Below are 14019 nucleotides of genomic sequence, written 5' to 3' on the forward strand. Positions count from 1 at the left end.
GAAGAAAAATTTACTGATGAAGAATAGACGAGTGTACGATTTGCTTCAGACATTTCAGACGGAGTCAATATCCGTTAATAAAATTCACCCCAACCAAATGAGTCAACATCGAAGTCGCACATGTGGAAACGAGATAAGTTTGAATTTAATATTTACCTCCCTTCCTCGAATGCTCCAAGATCTGGTTATTGTGAATTAATAGAAATCATTATTGACTCATGAACAAAAGATACATTAAATTTTTTATTTTTTTCCTTTGTATTGTATTCGAAATTTTATCTTTCGATTGGATATTCCAGAAGTGAAAAAATGAATAAGATTCGAATCGGCTGTGTCAATATAAAATGAAGAAAAAGAAATGAATAAAAAATGTGGATATTCAACTTTACTTTTTCTAAAAAAAAGTGCTCACTTCACGATTGCTTTTACGATTGACTCTACAGCAATTTTTCTTTCACATCAATAATTCAGTCGATTTTACAGCTATAAAGATCGCCCGGCAAATTACCTAGCTCATTTTAACTGTAGCATAGTAAAATATGGAAAAATATGAATTTTGTGAAAAAAATAAGGTGGTCGTTTTGTACTTTTGTTGAAATCTTAAATACCGGCTGAAATTTAAGTATGCTGTAATAATAATAACCTTCATGGACCGACTGTCAAAATTTCAAATTGATTCACTTTTCGAGATATTCGCGCTTAAAAATGCGTCCTTTTGCTACGCGATGCTCTATACCTGACGCGTCACTGGATAGCACTTTGTTTACATTTTTATTACCAACGCTAAACGAATCTTACGGCCTAAAAATAAAACTAGTCGTGTATTCAGTACTATTGTGGGATTAATATTTTAAAAAATGGGAATCTTTTGACCCGGAACGGACGCATGACCGGCTGTGAGGACGTGGCAACAGTGTACGGTCGGTGGCGAACCGCATGGCGAGTGCAATACAAAACAGTATATGGAAGCAACTCTTTTCTCAAATGTTCGACTGTTCGATTACCTTTCTCGATTGAATTGCCATTTGAACACTTTTCAACTTCTTTCCTAACGAATAAATAAAATTTCGGGAAACACTGACATTTTGACGCTCGATGCTGTTTTTATAGTAACGTTGGACCACATCGATATTGTAATAATAATCGCTATAGAGTGTGTCAAATAATGCAAAAGTTTGGGGAACCATTACCACTGTTCATAGTAAATAATGCGCTGTACTATACCAAAAATGAACACCGAGCGAATTTCGATCACAAACATAGTAAATAATGAAATGATTTGATGAAAATTTAGGAGATAATTTAGGAGCAGTCGTTTCTCTGTGCTATAAAAAAAATATGCATAGTTTCGTATTTTCCCCTTTGTCGCACTGAATTTTGCTTAATAACATAGCAAAATTCATGCGCCCACCAATTATATGAGGCGTTGCGAGTGTAAACATGAAAATTAACCAGTGGCACATACTAGTAAAATTTTAAACAATTTGTCCAGTCCAATTCACCAATTTTTAACATTTCTCCAAAAACACAGACACGCAGACATTCAGATATCGATACATCATTCGAGATTTGAAAATTTGAGAGAACTGCTTTCGGCATCAAAATTATAATGCACTGGTGAAATGTATAATAGAATGGCGATATAGAACAGCGCTGCTACAAAACATAGCAAATTTTTATAGCAAATTCATCCGAAATATTCGTATAAAAGTCTCCCCGTGTATTGTTGCCACGATTACAGCGCCACTTTAGAAGACTTATTTTCGCATGAGGCGTGATTGTGTAGCACAGGCAGTGTACGAGCTTCGACAAAACCGTGTAGCCAACAGTAGACGTGTACACACGTACACAACTACCTTAAAGCGAAATGTATCGATGGCTCGGTCGCAAAAAATGAGCGATAACAACGCTAAATGATGACGTTTTGTGAGGAGCGAGGATATATAGATTGGGGTCACGGATGGTTGGCGATGCCCGTCACACCGTCTGAATGAAATGATTGCATCGCAATCAGTGAGCAGGGAGGGCCTGGGACCGGGGTATTCGAGGTATGTCGAGAGCGAGTAATTGCTGAAATACGCATTGAGGCTTAGGGTTTCATGTCTAAAAATAAAGCCGGACAAAAATTGGGATACTTGGCAAGCAGACAGGAAAAAAAAAAACTCTTTCGGGGCTGATCACACGCTAAGGAAATGAGAATAAGGTAGAGCAGGAGGCGGAAGCGGGTAGGGGGCAATTGTACTCTGCAGTAGCGCTGCTCGCCTTCCACCTTTAATCCCCAGTCGCATCGTGCATCACGACATAGCCCGGTATCCGAGCAACGATTGACGCGCTTCGTCAATAAAACCTTCTTTTCTCACCCGTCAAAAGCCACGCAGGCTTTTCGCGTGTTAAGCTCTCACACGATTAAGCCCAAATGAGCGTCTGCCTTCGGGAGGATTATTATTCGTCTGTTCCGCTTTTGGAGAGAACTCGTTTGTAGACGTGTAAAAACGCAGTAGGACTGTCGCCAGCCCTCAGTCCTGCGCCATCTGCGACGCGAGAACAAACAACCGAGACGCATCAGTATCGATCGGGCCTTCTTCCCGCGCTGATTTCGGTTTCCACCAATCCTTACGCTCCTCCGCGCTCGCAATGGCTTTTGAAAAAGACGGTTGGAACGAGCCTGATGAAATTCTACGAAGATTCGACACCAACGAAGATGGCGCCCTGGACTATGAGGAATTCAAAACGCTGTGCGACCAACTTTTCGGCCAGGAAGAAGTCGCCGATTCGGAGGATCGCATCCATGACATTTTCGATATTCTCGATGCCGACGGCGACGGCTTGCTGAACGAGGATGAATGGCTAAGGTACGCATCTTCTTCCGCGAATCAGTGAAACTAATCGAAGGAAAAATCCTATTCGCTCACATTGCCACTTGCTATTTCCGTTCGCGCAGATGTCACAAAGAATGGATTTCGGTCATTATCAATCCAGTTAATGCACTGCTCGTCATCGATGTTCAGAATGATTTCATCGACGGTACTTTGGCCCTGAAAAATTGTGACCTCGGTGAGGACGGTGGAGAAATCGTCGAACCGATCAATCGACTCCTTAAGGAAGACTGCTGGAAAAAAATTGTTTACACTTTAGACTGGCACCCGGAGACTCACATTGGATTTTACGAGAATTTGCATATGCGTGAGCTTCACCCGGAATCCGAAGTAAGGCTTACGACGAGATAATTTAACTGCCTCGGCCTTGATAGCAGCGAATACCAAAATTTTGTTATTACCAGTAGACGGATTTTAATAACACTATTTCCGGCAGCAGGACGTTGTAAAACTCGAAAAAATGTTGCTATTTCACGCCGGGGTCCCGCTGACCCGATCAAATTATTCGTGACCGATGTTTTTGTCACTTTAAAGTGATTTATCAGCAATATTATTTATCAGATTTCAAAGGAAGATGCGAAGCCTTTCGACACGGTTCGATTCGTGCAGCCTGACTTGGAACAAGTACTTTGGCCAAGGCATTGCGTCATGGATTCGTGGGGCGCAGAATTGCACAAGGATTTATTCGTCGCAGAGGATTCTGTTCAGGTGAGTACATGCCACAGGAGCCTTTTTCCGTATTTTCTCACAGAATGTGACGAAAAGTTTGGCAATTTCTTATTAATTTGCACTCGAGAGACCGAGCAGCACAATTGTGAGCATTGCCGGACGATTTTTATACTGAAAAACCCCAAAAAATATTGAGATCATAGTCGTTCGTCTCGCGTCAAAATTTTGACATTGCTCAACGCGTTTTTCAAGGTCCGCAAAGGTCAAAAACCGGACATGGACGCGTACTCAGGATTTTTCGATAATGCGGCAGAAGACTCGACGGAATTGCTAGGAATTTTGAATGACAATGGAATAACGGACGTTTACGTTTGCGGTCTTGCCCTGGACGTGTGCGTGAAGGCGACGTGCCTCGACGGGCTTCGCCTAGGATTCCGATTGGCCGTTGTCGAAGACCTTTGTCGAGGGGTCGATTGCGACGGTGTTGAGGAAGCTCGTAAAAGTATTTTAGCCAACGGTGGGTTGGTGACCAACGCCAACAACGTGCTTTCGTTTGCTCGTGGCGTTAAACGCAGTCTTGTTATGGCGCAGCAAGCCGCGTGCACCTTGGCCAAAAAATGGTCCGGTGATGAACACGCGGACGACTTTTGAATTCGCGAATCCAACGAATGGGAATAAAACTGCTTCTCTAGCTTAATTCCAACGGAAGTAACCTCATAGGATATATCGATTCAGTATTTTTAGAAATTCTAAAAAGTTCGTCATTCGTATCGAACGAAAACTCAATTTGCTTGAGCGGACGGTTGACAAAATTCCTCATTTTCCAATTACGACTCCAAAGTTTTAACAAAGTCGAAGCGTTGCCCTCCGCCCGGAATCCAAGAATCAAAATAACATCGAATTAGCTTAAATATTGAAATATTTCACCGAAAGTAATGCGGAACATGTAAAAAAATTAAATTTATTTTTTTAGAGTGCAATTAGAAATAAAAATGATCAATTTCGGGCGAGAGCAGCTTTTTCGATCACGGCGAGTAATAATCTGCGTTTAACTTGAAAAAATTTGCTTTCTTTGCCGAGTAACGTCGAGACCTGAGAAGAAAATGTGTTTTCTGGTCGTTTACGAACGCAGCGTCGGGTCGCTGTGTATTTTTTAGTAAATTATATTTCCTCATATGTACAAGAATAAATAAAATAATGTAACAAGTATGTACATCGATGGTGTTCTGGCTGCTGGTCACTGCAAATATTTCATGTCCCCATTCCACAGCTGCATTTTTCCCTACGAATATCCGATAGAATCTTCGGGAGAGCAGAGACTACAGCGAATCGTGGATCTCATTGATTAAATATTCGAGCGCTGGTGAGCTCGCGCGGTCCGTTCAATTTTGTTCCCCAATTCGTCATCTTTTGTCAGCTCGCAAATGTATCGCTGTCTGGTACCGCAGTCTTCGCCTTTGTACGAATAAATTCTCGATGCCGAGTTGTAATCCAACTTTAAACACCTGCAACAGCGCAGAGCCCTCGAATTCAGCATAGTCGAATGAGCGACGTTGAAAAACTGAACGCGGAGCACGGCAAGGGCGAGTGGAGGGGAAGAAAAGTAAAAAAAAAAAAAAAAACACAACGAATTTGTGCACAGGTTCAGCGACGGACCTTCCGTTCCCGATGACAGTCTGCTTCGTATCTTCGTGCACCGGCCTCGCGCTGCCGGCCCAAATCCACAACAGCCCCGGATTCAAGCCCGCTGTCCAATAACTTTTCCCCTTAAAGTTCTTCGTCGCTTGGAGATAAGTGACGAGATCTTGATTCTCTTCGACAGTTTCTAGCTCCACGAGGTTACCGCCCATGCCTCGACAGAAACTCGCCGAGGATTTCCAGTCGAACTCACGGTAACTGAAGTGATAACAGTTTTGACCTACTCTCGTGTAGTTCGATGGACAAGCATCTGAAATCATACAACGCTCGTCAGTCAAGAGTCACGATTGAAAGGCAATCGCCTTTGGGAATAGTCAATTTAGTCAATAATCAGCTCGTATTTTTATAGAGCTTCGTCAAATCACCCTTTGCGTTATTATTTCCGGAAATAACATAGTACAAAAGCTCCTCGGAACGTCGAAGTCGTTTTTCCAAAAAGTCGACTCGGTACACGAGCTTTTCAATCGCACCTACGAGAAATTTCTTTACAAATTATTCCATTATCACAGCCATGCAGCCTGGAATGTACTTTTTTCCAAAAATTCACGGCTATAGTAAGGGACTAACAAATATTTGCCTCCTATACGCATCTGTGCCCAAAAAAATCGAGAACTTCATTTCGTTAATGTTTTTCTTGATTTTACAGGACTCATACTAACTCAAAAGATACAAATCCGTTTCTGAAACGTCCCGCTTATTAGGCGCCATTCCCTTGTACGAAATCGTCAATCCTTTGTCCCCGAGTCTCATTACTTTAGCTTGGCGACTATTGACAGATCCATCGTTCGTGGTAATCCAATCCTCTAAAATCTCGCTCCACGGGCCCTGAAGCCTAGTCGATTGGAAATTTTGATCTAGAGTCACATTCTCGATGCCAGAAGCTGTAAATAACCAGAATTGAGTATATGGCGTGCAGAGACCTCTGGCACCTCGCTCGAACGTCATTGGCTGAAACTTTTGACAGCTATTAACTCACCAAATACGGAAGAAGTAATCACGATCAATGCCATTAAACTGGTTTTCAAATCCAGCCTGCAATAGCCAACGAAACCTTTAATAGCAAAATTGGGGACCGTCGCATTTCAAGGTCAAACTTCGGATGAATTTTTTCGCCCTTCTTTGGCTAATTTTTCTTCGCAATTATTTTCATTCACTTTTAATATCGCGAAGGTGAAGATGAACGAATTGGACGTTTCATTAAATTAAAAAAAAAGAGATTCAGATGTTGGGCGTATACTTGCGTCAGACTGAGACGGGTTCCCGGTGACACTGATATTCTTCTGGGAAACATATTCATCGGGTATTCCGGGCAATAAGAAACACGGCGTTGTTGACGCTGCTGACGAGCCTCTTGACGCGCTTCGCTTGGTCGAGCTACTTTCTCCCGGAAATTCAAAGTGCCGCAGATCTTCGCACACCGATATGACAACACACTTGCAAATACATTTATATAACGACAGCGTTTTGAAACGACGGTGAAGTTTGGGGAAAATTTGCTCAAAGTGGAAATCCCCGCCGCACTCTGACTTTTACCGAACAAATTCTCATCGAGACGGCACTCGCCTCAAAAAAGTTGGAAACATTTTTATTTTTTTTTTTTTTACATAATTTTAGAGGGGAATCCTCATCGATACACAAATGAAGACGAAGCTATATGAAGCTCTCATTTGAGAGAAAAATTATCGAAAAAAATCTCTTTTTTCTGAAGTGAGTTGGGAAAATAGAATCGAGAATTCAAATATATGAAAAAAAAAAAATTAACGTTGTTTCGTGCAACGCCTTGGAATGCTTCACGACCGACATTCGTCTTTATAATCTTGAGTTCAGACCTCAGTTCTGGCTTGAAAAGTCCAATACCGTTTTTATCGGTTATCGAAGTTACCGAAGCCGCTAACTTCTGCCCCGCAAAGTATTGAGATGTCAGAAAAACGTGCCAATCCATAAAACCGATCTTTTAGAGCATGAAATTTTCAATGAGACTTTTTACAGTGTTTTTTTTTGTGGTTTGACAGTTTAGGTCTGAACACAAATTCAGAAAAAAGCAACTGTTCGTTTTCTACATCAGACTTTTCGAAATCAAAACCGAACTCAAATTCACGAAAACTGCTCTCTGCGCACTCGCACTTTAGCGTATTTTTTTATTGAACAAAAAACCAACGAATTAACCGTTAACAGATAAAGTCGATAAAATTTGATTTTACTCAAAGAACTAATTTCATAAATTTTTAGATAGTTTCTTCTCGTTTATTCGAAACATAAACAAACTTTTATGATAATAAATATACTGTTGAGGATTCACAGCGGTTTAAGTGCCTCTAAAACGTTAATACCATTAAAAATAATGTTTCCAATTTTTCTGACACAAAACAATTTCAACTTACTTTTCAACGACAGTTAGGCGATTTCTCCGTTTATCACTTTTCGATTGTACAGTACGCGGAAATATAAGGCCCCTGTTAAGGAATTCGAGAACTGAGGCTCGACTGATCGTCGACACCACTTGAACAACTCACAAGTTCCTTGGGTCACTTTCTCCCCACCCCCGAAGCATGTCTCACTTTCTTTTTCTCGTGCCTCCCGCCATTTCTGAGTACTATTATACTTTGTGGGATCATCGTTGTTACGGCATCGCTCGCATTAGAGTGTGCGGGAGTAAATTGTGCTCTTGTGTTCACCATAAATACTTCGTCATAATCGCTTTTTATTTCACTCATGACGAACCGTCGGTCAGTCAACCAACCAAAATCGACCATGACGGAACAAAAACATTCGATGTCGAAACATCCGACGAAAAATGTGTCCCTCTGGTGGCGGTTCAAAAAATGTCGACCGAATGTCCTCGTTCGTCGTCTTTTCTCGCTCAAAGGGCCCAAAAGTCAATCGCGTTTATCAATATCGATTGTAACCGCTGGAACTTGACTATTGACGTGAACTTCGTTATTGCAAACCGCGTTTCGAGATCGTTGGACGTACCGACGATATATAAACTAGAAAAAAGTCATTGACTTGATTTCCGTAAGCTTCACCGAACGCCCATTTTTTTTCTCAATTCCATCACGAAATCTGCGATTTCAAAGATCCTTAGTTTTATCGGCTGTAACGGTGAACGGCGATTTCAAGGTACAGAGAAACTGCTGTTCCGTGAATCGTTCGATATCGCTGAACACTCATAACCCGGCAGACCCACTGACCCCAATTACAGAACTTCAAACGTCGCCTCTCCATGTTTGTGGGATCTTATAAAAACGTTCCGAAAAGTTGGTCTTCTTGTAGGGAACGTTGCCGCGGTATCTTCCCCGAAAGAATGTTAACTCTCCGCAGATTTTCGCCCATTTTCGAGTACCAGAAAATCGACACGCATGAAAAAATTGGCGGGAACTGCAGAGTTAACGCAAACAAAGTGAATGAGCGATTTGCAATTTTTGCTGTCACCGATAAAGTTTGGCCGATGGAATCCACCGAATTTTCAAAACGGTGTTAGGCTTAATTTCAATCTTTCATTAACTACACTTAAATTTGTTTCTTTATTGTCCCAAAATACATCGATTCGTTAATATCGTACTTGCTTTGAAATAAAATTTTTACAGGGCTATAAGATAGACTGTTATTCATTCAATAAATGGACAATGATTGGGTGGTTCGCCATATTTGCACGAGTGTTTCGTTGGCGAATATACAGGAGGGCTTAAAAGTACACGGTGAGATTGAGTTTTTCATTTCCGGTTCTACTGAGACCTGGTCGTGAGTCGGCGCCAACGTTGATACTGTCGTCCGTCTGTAAGCAGAGAAGAAAGCTCGTGACTCGGTACAATTGCCAATAAGCTGAGTGAGTTTTATTTGTAAAATATTAGCCAACGAGTCGAAGCACCTTGTCGTCGTCGTCCCATGAAAGTTTTTTGACTCTCCTCGACGGTGAGCCTGCTGGCCACGTTGGTGCCAACGAGTCGGGGGGGTCGCCAGAGTAGGTCGACGAATTTTGCGATCCAGCGTCAATATTCGTTCGAGCACTTAGGTCGTTCATATTTTGAACGAGGCCACCTATGTTGGGGATATTTGCAGTCGCGGACAGCGCCGGTGGGTTCGGTGCAGGACCGACTTTGTGCTTGTTGTACAATGCGATTTGTCTTGATGCTGTCACACCTGGAATAATTCGTGAGAGCTACTAAAGCGAATAAAATGAAATTAATTCAATGGGAGGCTCGAAACAACAAAACGCAGAGTTTTTATAGTTATTTTTACTCTTCTGTTTCAACACTTGGGAGGAAAAATTCGAAATTCGGGCCTAAAAAATAAAAGTTTCTGACGGCTTACCGAGTTTGAAAACATGGAAATTTCTCATTGCTGGATTACTTACATCCAAATAAGCTAAAGCTTTGTGAACCGAGCGTAGGCTTACTTCTGATAGTAGCATCATAGGGACGTTCATTGTCCTCGCCAAACACCGGGTTATCAACATCGTTGACACGAGCAGTTTGATTCCTCGGGCTATCCAGAGCGTCTTCGAGGATACTCGCTGCGAGGACTTGAGGCGTGGAACTTAAAGCTGTAGGAACCGGAGACTTTTCTCTGTAACCATTTCCGACTGAACTCACTGAACCTCCGCCCTTGGGTCGTTTGCTGCAGACATTCAAAAGCGAATTACTTACACGAGCGATTCTTATGCTTTTCCCGATGATTTATTGAGCCGCTAATCCATCAACGGGGTCGAAAACGACTCAACTTCCTCCTCAATAAAAATAAAATGACATTTCGTGACCATTTGACCATGAAAATTCTTTATATAAAAGCAAGAAAAAATTCAAAAAAGTGACAACATGCATTTAGCACCGAAGCTTTTCTCGAAGAATTACTGTCGTTTTTTACCCCGCCGTGACGGTCAACGGCGAACTGTGACTCTACGCACTGTTTATAAATGTACAGGATGAGGATCAAAATAACCACTCCGAGAAGACCTAAAACGGCTCCAAATATCGCTATGAGAAGAACGCTGCTCCCTAGCCAAGCTGGAGCTGCTCGTGCTGCAATTGGTAAGGATGCTGCATTCGGTAAATGCACTATCACTGGTATCATGCTGGTACTGTAAAAATAAAACATCGAATGTTTATAATCGATTCGATCGAATTTGAGGTTCAAACTACTTTGATGAATTTTTTTTTATCTCAATAAGAAATGGTAAATTCATTCCTTCCTGAAATTTCAAGTGAATAAGAAAACCTAATGTCAGTCTTACCGCGGTGGATTTCCGGAATCTGATGCAATCGCCACCAGTCTTGCAAGTGTCCCATTAAAATGACCACCCGACCGTAGAATCAGTTCGCCATTGTCATGGATTTCGAAGGACCTTCCAAAAATTCATTTAATCACATTAGAATAAGGGTTCCGAAGATTTCAACAGGATTTTCAAGCTCTGTCGCGAGGTTCCTTCGTACAGAAGGAACGGGAACGTGTTTATGATGGATTACGTTATTGGTGGTACTGTACCTCGCATCGGGCCCTCTCAAGGACAACGAAACTCTGTCACCACGATCTCCGTCGGCAGCCTCGAGTCTTCCTGTTTGGTGAGCAATTAAAAATTTTGTTTTTTTTTCACAATTTTTTTCATTTTCTTTCTCGATTCGATTTTTTTATGGTACGTCAAAAAAATTGAAAGATTTTCACTGACCAACTATCGAGCCGTCTCTCAGTGTGCGAGCGTGAAATTCGTATCGCGGATGACGAAATCTTGGCTCCCATTCGTTCACGTCTTCGACGGAAATATTGACACGCGCTGTGTGATTCTGTGAATGGAAATGATTAGCTGTCACTATTGTTGAGCGTGAAAATTGTGGAGAAAATTTTTGAACTTTCAATTTCGTCATCCGGCACAAAATTTTCGTTGCAACTCACGTGTTTTCCGTCGGTAACGTGGACCAGGAAACTGTGCTGAATTCTTCGCTCGTAGTCGAGGGTTCCTTTCAAAATCAGCTCGCCAGCACGAGTGATAGAAAATCGCTCTAAATCTTCGGCTGCTCCCACCAGCCAAAATTTAAGATTCTGGAAATTCGTGCGTACGATAAATATATCGTGGGAGTAACGTACAAACTTTAATGAATCTCTACTTACCGGGTCAATTTTATTTACTCCTGCTGTCAGTATCACGCTCCCAGGCGGAGTATTTTCGGGTACGTTTGCCTCGTAATCTTTCAGTACGAATTTGACTGGCAATCGACTCGCTTTTCACATGAAAAACACAATTCCAAATTGATTAATCAATTTCACAAAGTTTTTCTTCTTACAAATTTTTATTGTTATTTTCCTTGAAAGAAAATCGCTAATTTTTTTCATAATTATTATAATAAAAACAAAAGTTGATTACCAGCAGTCGGCTCGATACCCAGAGCGGTTTCCCTGGAAACTACAACGGTTGCGAGAGCGTATCGGTCCGGATTATCGATTTGTGTTGCCTGTTGAAAGAACAGCAAAAATAATTAATCTGCAGCCCATTCGTTTCGGTGTGTGTGTGTGTGTGTTTTTGTTCAAAGTGAGCTTGTCAATTTTTGTACGAAAAACAATTCCAGAGCAGCCCAGTGAACACAGAAACAATTCGAAAGTCGTAAAGTCGAGAGCGAAATAGAAACATCACACTGACCTTGAGCACGACTGTCGCGGGAGTGAGGAGTTCGTAGCTCTGCAATGGTCTCAGCATAACAACCTCGGCAGTTTCGGGGTTCAGATTAAAAAAGGGCAAAGCTCCCCCTTGGAAAGTGTATCTGACTGGAGCACTGATGCCAACATCCTGGTCCACAGCCTGGATCGGAGCTGGCTCGACCCTCAACACTGTATTCTGTAAAATAGAATCGATGAAAAGTTGACTAAGTCACGGAAACCGAAGTGTTTCGTCAAGAAATCGTGAAAAACTTTTCCGGAATTACACCACGAAAATTTCTATCTTCCCGCAATTAGACATTGTTGATAAAAAAAGATCAATTAAAAAACGCTGGAGTTACCAGTTTCGCATCATGGGGGATGATTATTTTATACTGATCATTGAGAAAAGCAGGATTCTGGTCGTCTGCATCGACGACGTTGACGAACAGCGTAGTCACCGACGACTGCGGGGGGTTCCCTTGGTCCTGGATCAAGCACGAAACCAAAGAATCAACTTAGTAAGATTTTCTGTGCATTCGTTCGAAAATAATATCCATAAAAAACGAGAAGCTCACTTGTGCCCGAATGCCAACAGAGAAATTGCTGAGAACTTCGTAATCCAATGGTTTCCGGAGGACGAGAGTTCCTTCCAAAGCATTCACGAAAACAAAGTAATCCTGAAAATTAAATTCCACGTTTGAGTACTCGGACATCCGACTGTCAACGGAACGACAGAAAATTTTCAGCCAACTGACTAATTCTAACGTACTTAAAGCAGAGTTACTAGCACAAAAAAATCGTCGGGCTAAAGTTCGTTGTCGACGACTTTTCAAATGCATTCCAATGAAAAAGTTCGCTCTATTCGTGCGAAATATTCGAGCCCAAAATACCATTTACCTCCACAGATATTTTTTCATTATCGATAAAGATCGGCTGCGTTGTTAAAGAATGACAAATTTAAAAATCTTTCATGATAAGTGATTCGAGGTTATTCGAAGGCTTCGCAGGATCGATAAAAACATTGAATTATTCACCGAATTGAGTCCTGGGAGAACGGAGTATTGCACCGTCGAGTATGCGCCAGGTTGATCAGCATCCACTGCTCGAACTCCTTGCAAAACCCTCGTTCCAATGACAGTCACCTTCGGAAGCAAAATGCAATCGTTGACCAAACCAAAAAAAAACTTCTTACCGGGGTTATCGAACATGTGAGCAACAAAAATTCTTGTGACGAGAGGGCAGCACTGAAGTCGCCCTTAAAATTAGAGAATCAGTACAACTTGGTATTTTTAAGGGAAAAGTGTTTTGCTATTACCTCAGAAATGTTGAGCACGTAAGGAGCGTTGACGAACTGAGGGGCGTTGTCATTGGCATCGGTTACTCGTATATTTACAGGAATCACAAAGCCCTAAAAATGACAAAAGACTGTTGACACGATTTACAGGAAATCGACTGAAGATAAAAGCATCCAAAATCATGAGATTTGGTCGCGGGCGGGCGGGGGCGGCGGCGGCGAGTGATTACCGGATCCAACGTGTGCTTCCGTTCACAAATGACGTTGACGAGAACGCTGGCAGGCCCGTCGACTCCTTCTTTATCGAGAGGCCTCGAGAGACTCAAGTTCTTAGAAAGCGGTGCGATAGTCACGGGGCTGTCGTGTTCTTGGAGCCTCAAATCGATGTCTCCGTTGAGGCCCGGGTTACCGAGTACTCCGAGGACGCCGATGGTGTCGCCAACGGCAAGGTCTTCGCTGACGAAGAGGTGGGACGCGGTTGCACCATTTTCCAAAAAGCATCGTCGGTCCCGTATGACTGATGAGAAAAAATAATTAGTTTGCTTCAATAGAGAGACAATTTATCAAAATTTTGATGATTAAGACAAAAATATTCAGATTCTGGTCTTTGGAATGTTTGAAAAGGAGGATTCGATGGCTGCGGAGGTTCTCAGCACTTCTGACACAAAGCGAGGTCCATGGGATTCCACGCGGTTCCGTGTTCGTCCGTAAAACCGGTTCGGTTCATTCAGAGATCGAGGTGCGAAGCATTGTCTGTTCAAGCACAAAGATTGCTGAAAGTAGAACCGTGAGAATTCTCCATCCGAAGCGTCAGCGATCTGTATCCCTCCGCGTTTTTGAGGATCAATGAATAGT

General features: G+C 42.1%; 3 protein-coding genes across 4 annotated transcripts in view; 1 reads left to right on the forward strand and 2 right to left on the reverse strand.

The window, feature by feature from the left end:
- Window positions 1-1956: 1956 nt before the first annotated feature.
- On the forward strand, window positions 1957-4758 carry LOC122416133 (nicotinamidase-like). Its single transcript, XM_043428834.1, has 4 exons — window positions 1957-2852; window positions 2942-3206; window positions 3438-3584; window positions 3798-4758. The coding sequence occupies exons 1-4, from the start codon at window positions 2635-2637 to the stop codon at window positions 4194-4196; spliced, it is 1029 nt and encodes a 342-aa protein (XP_043284769.1). The 5' UTR covers window positions 1957-2634; the 3' UTR covers window positions 4197-4758.
- Window positions 4759-4869: 111 nt separating this feature from the next.
- LOC122416134 (C-type lectin domain family 4 member A) lies at window positions 4870-7715 on the reverse strand. Its single transcript, XM_043428835.1, has 7 exons — window positions 7625-7715; window positions 6485-6676; window positions 6220-6275; window positions 5903-6124; window positions 5609-5713; window positions 5202-5493; window positions 4870-5050 (listed from the first exon to the last, which is right to left on the reverse strand). The coding sequence occupies exons 2-7, from the start codon at window positions 6538-6540 to the stop codon at window positions 4891-4893; spliced, it is 891 nt and encodes a 296-aa protein (XP_043284770.1). The 5' UTR covers window positions 6541-6676; window positions 7625-7715; the 3' UTR covers window positions 4870-4890.
- Window positions 7716-8748: 1033 nt separating this feature from the next.
- Window positions 8749-14019, reverse strand: part of Cad96Cb (protocadherin Fat 4-like Cad96Ca) — a 71252-nt gene continuing 65981 nt past the window's right edge. For both annotated transcript variants that reach the window (XM_043429488.1, XM_043429487.1), the window contains 16 exons: window positions 13395-13681; window positions 13186-13278; window positions 12905-13012; window positions 12446-12547; window positions 12230-12355; window positions 11872-12066; window positions 11599-11686; window positions 11346-11455; window positions 11130-11276; window positions 10906-11020; window positions 10725-10794; window positions 10474-10584; window positions 10147-10320; window positions 9640-9860; window positions 9112-9383; window positions 8749-9018 (listed from right to left, as the gene is read on the reverse strand). In XM_043429488.1, coding sequence (XP_043285423.1) covers window positions 8929-9018; window positions 9112-9383; window positions 9640-9860; window positions 10147-10320; window positions 10474-10584; window positions 10725-10794; window positions 10906-11020; window positions 11130-11276; window positions 11346-11455; window positions 11599-11686; window positions 11872-12066; window positions 12230-12355; window positions 12446-12547; window positions 12905-13012; window positions 13186-13278; window positions 13395-13681 — 2309 coding nt within the window. In that variant the 3' untranslated portion in view covers window positions 8749-8928. The remainder of the gene's footprint in view (window positions 9019-9111; window positions 9384-9639; window positions 9861-10146; window positions 10321-10473; window positions 10585-10724; window positions 10795-10905; window positions 11021-11129; window positions 11277-11345; window positions 11456-11598; window positions 11687-11871; window positions 12067-12229; window positions 12356-12445; window positions 12548-12904; window positions 13013-13185; window positions 13279-13394; window positions 13682-14019) is intronic.

The sequence above is a fragment of the Venturia canescens genome, chromosome 9, assembly GCF_019457755.1.
Source record: "Venturia canescens isolate UGA chromosome 9, ASM1945775v1, whole genome shotgun sequence".
NCBI classification, from domain to species: domain Eukaryota; kingdom Metazoa; phylum Arthropoda; class Insecta; order Hymenoptera; family Ichneumonidae; genus Venturia; species Venturia canescens.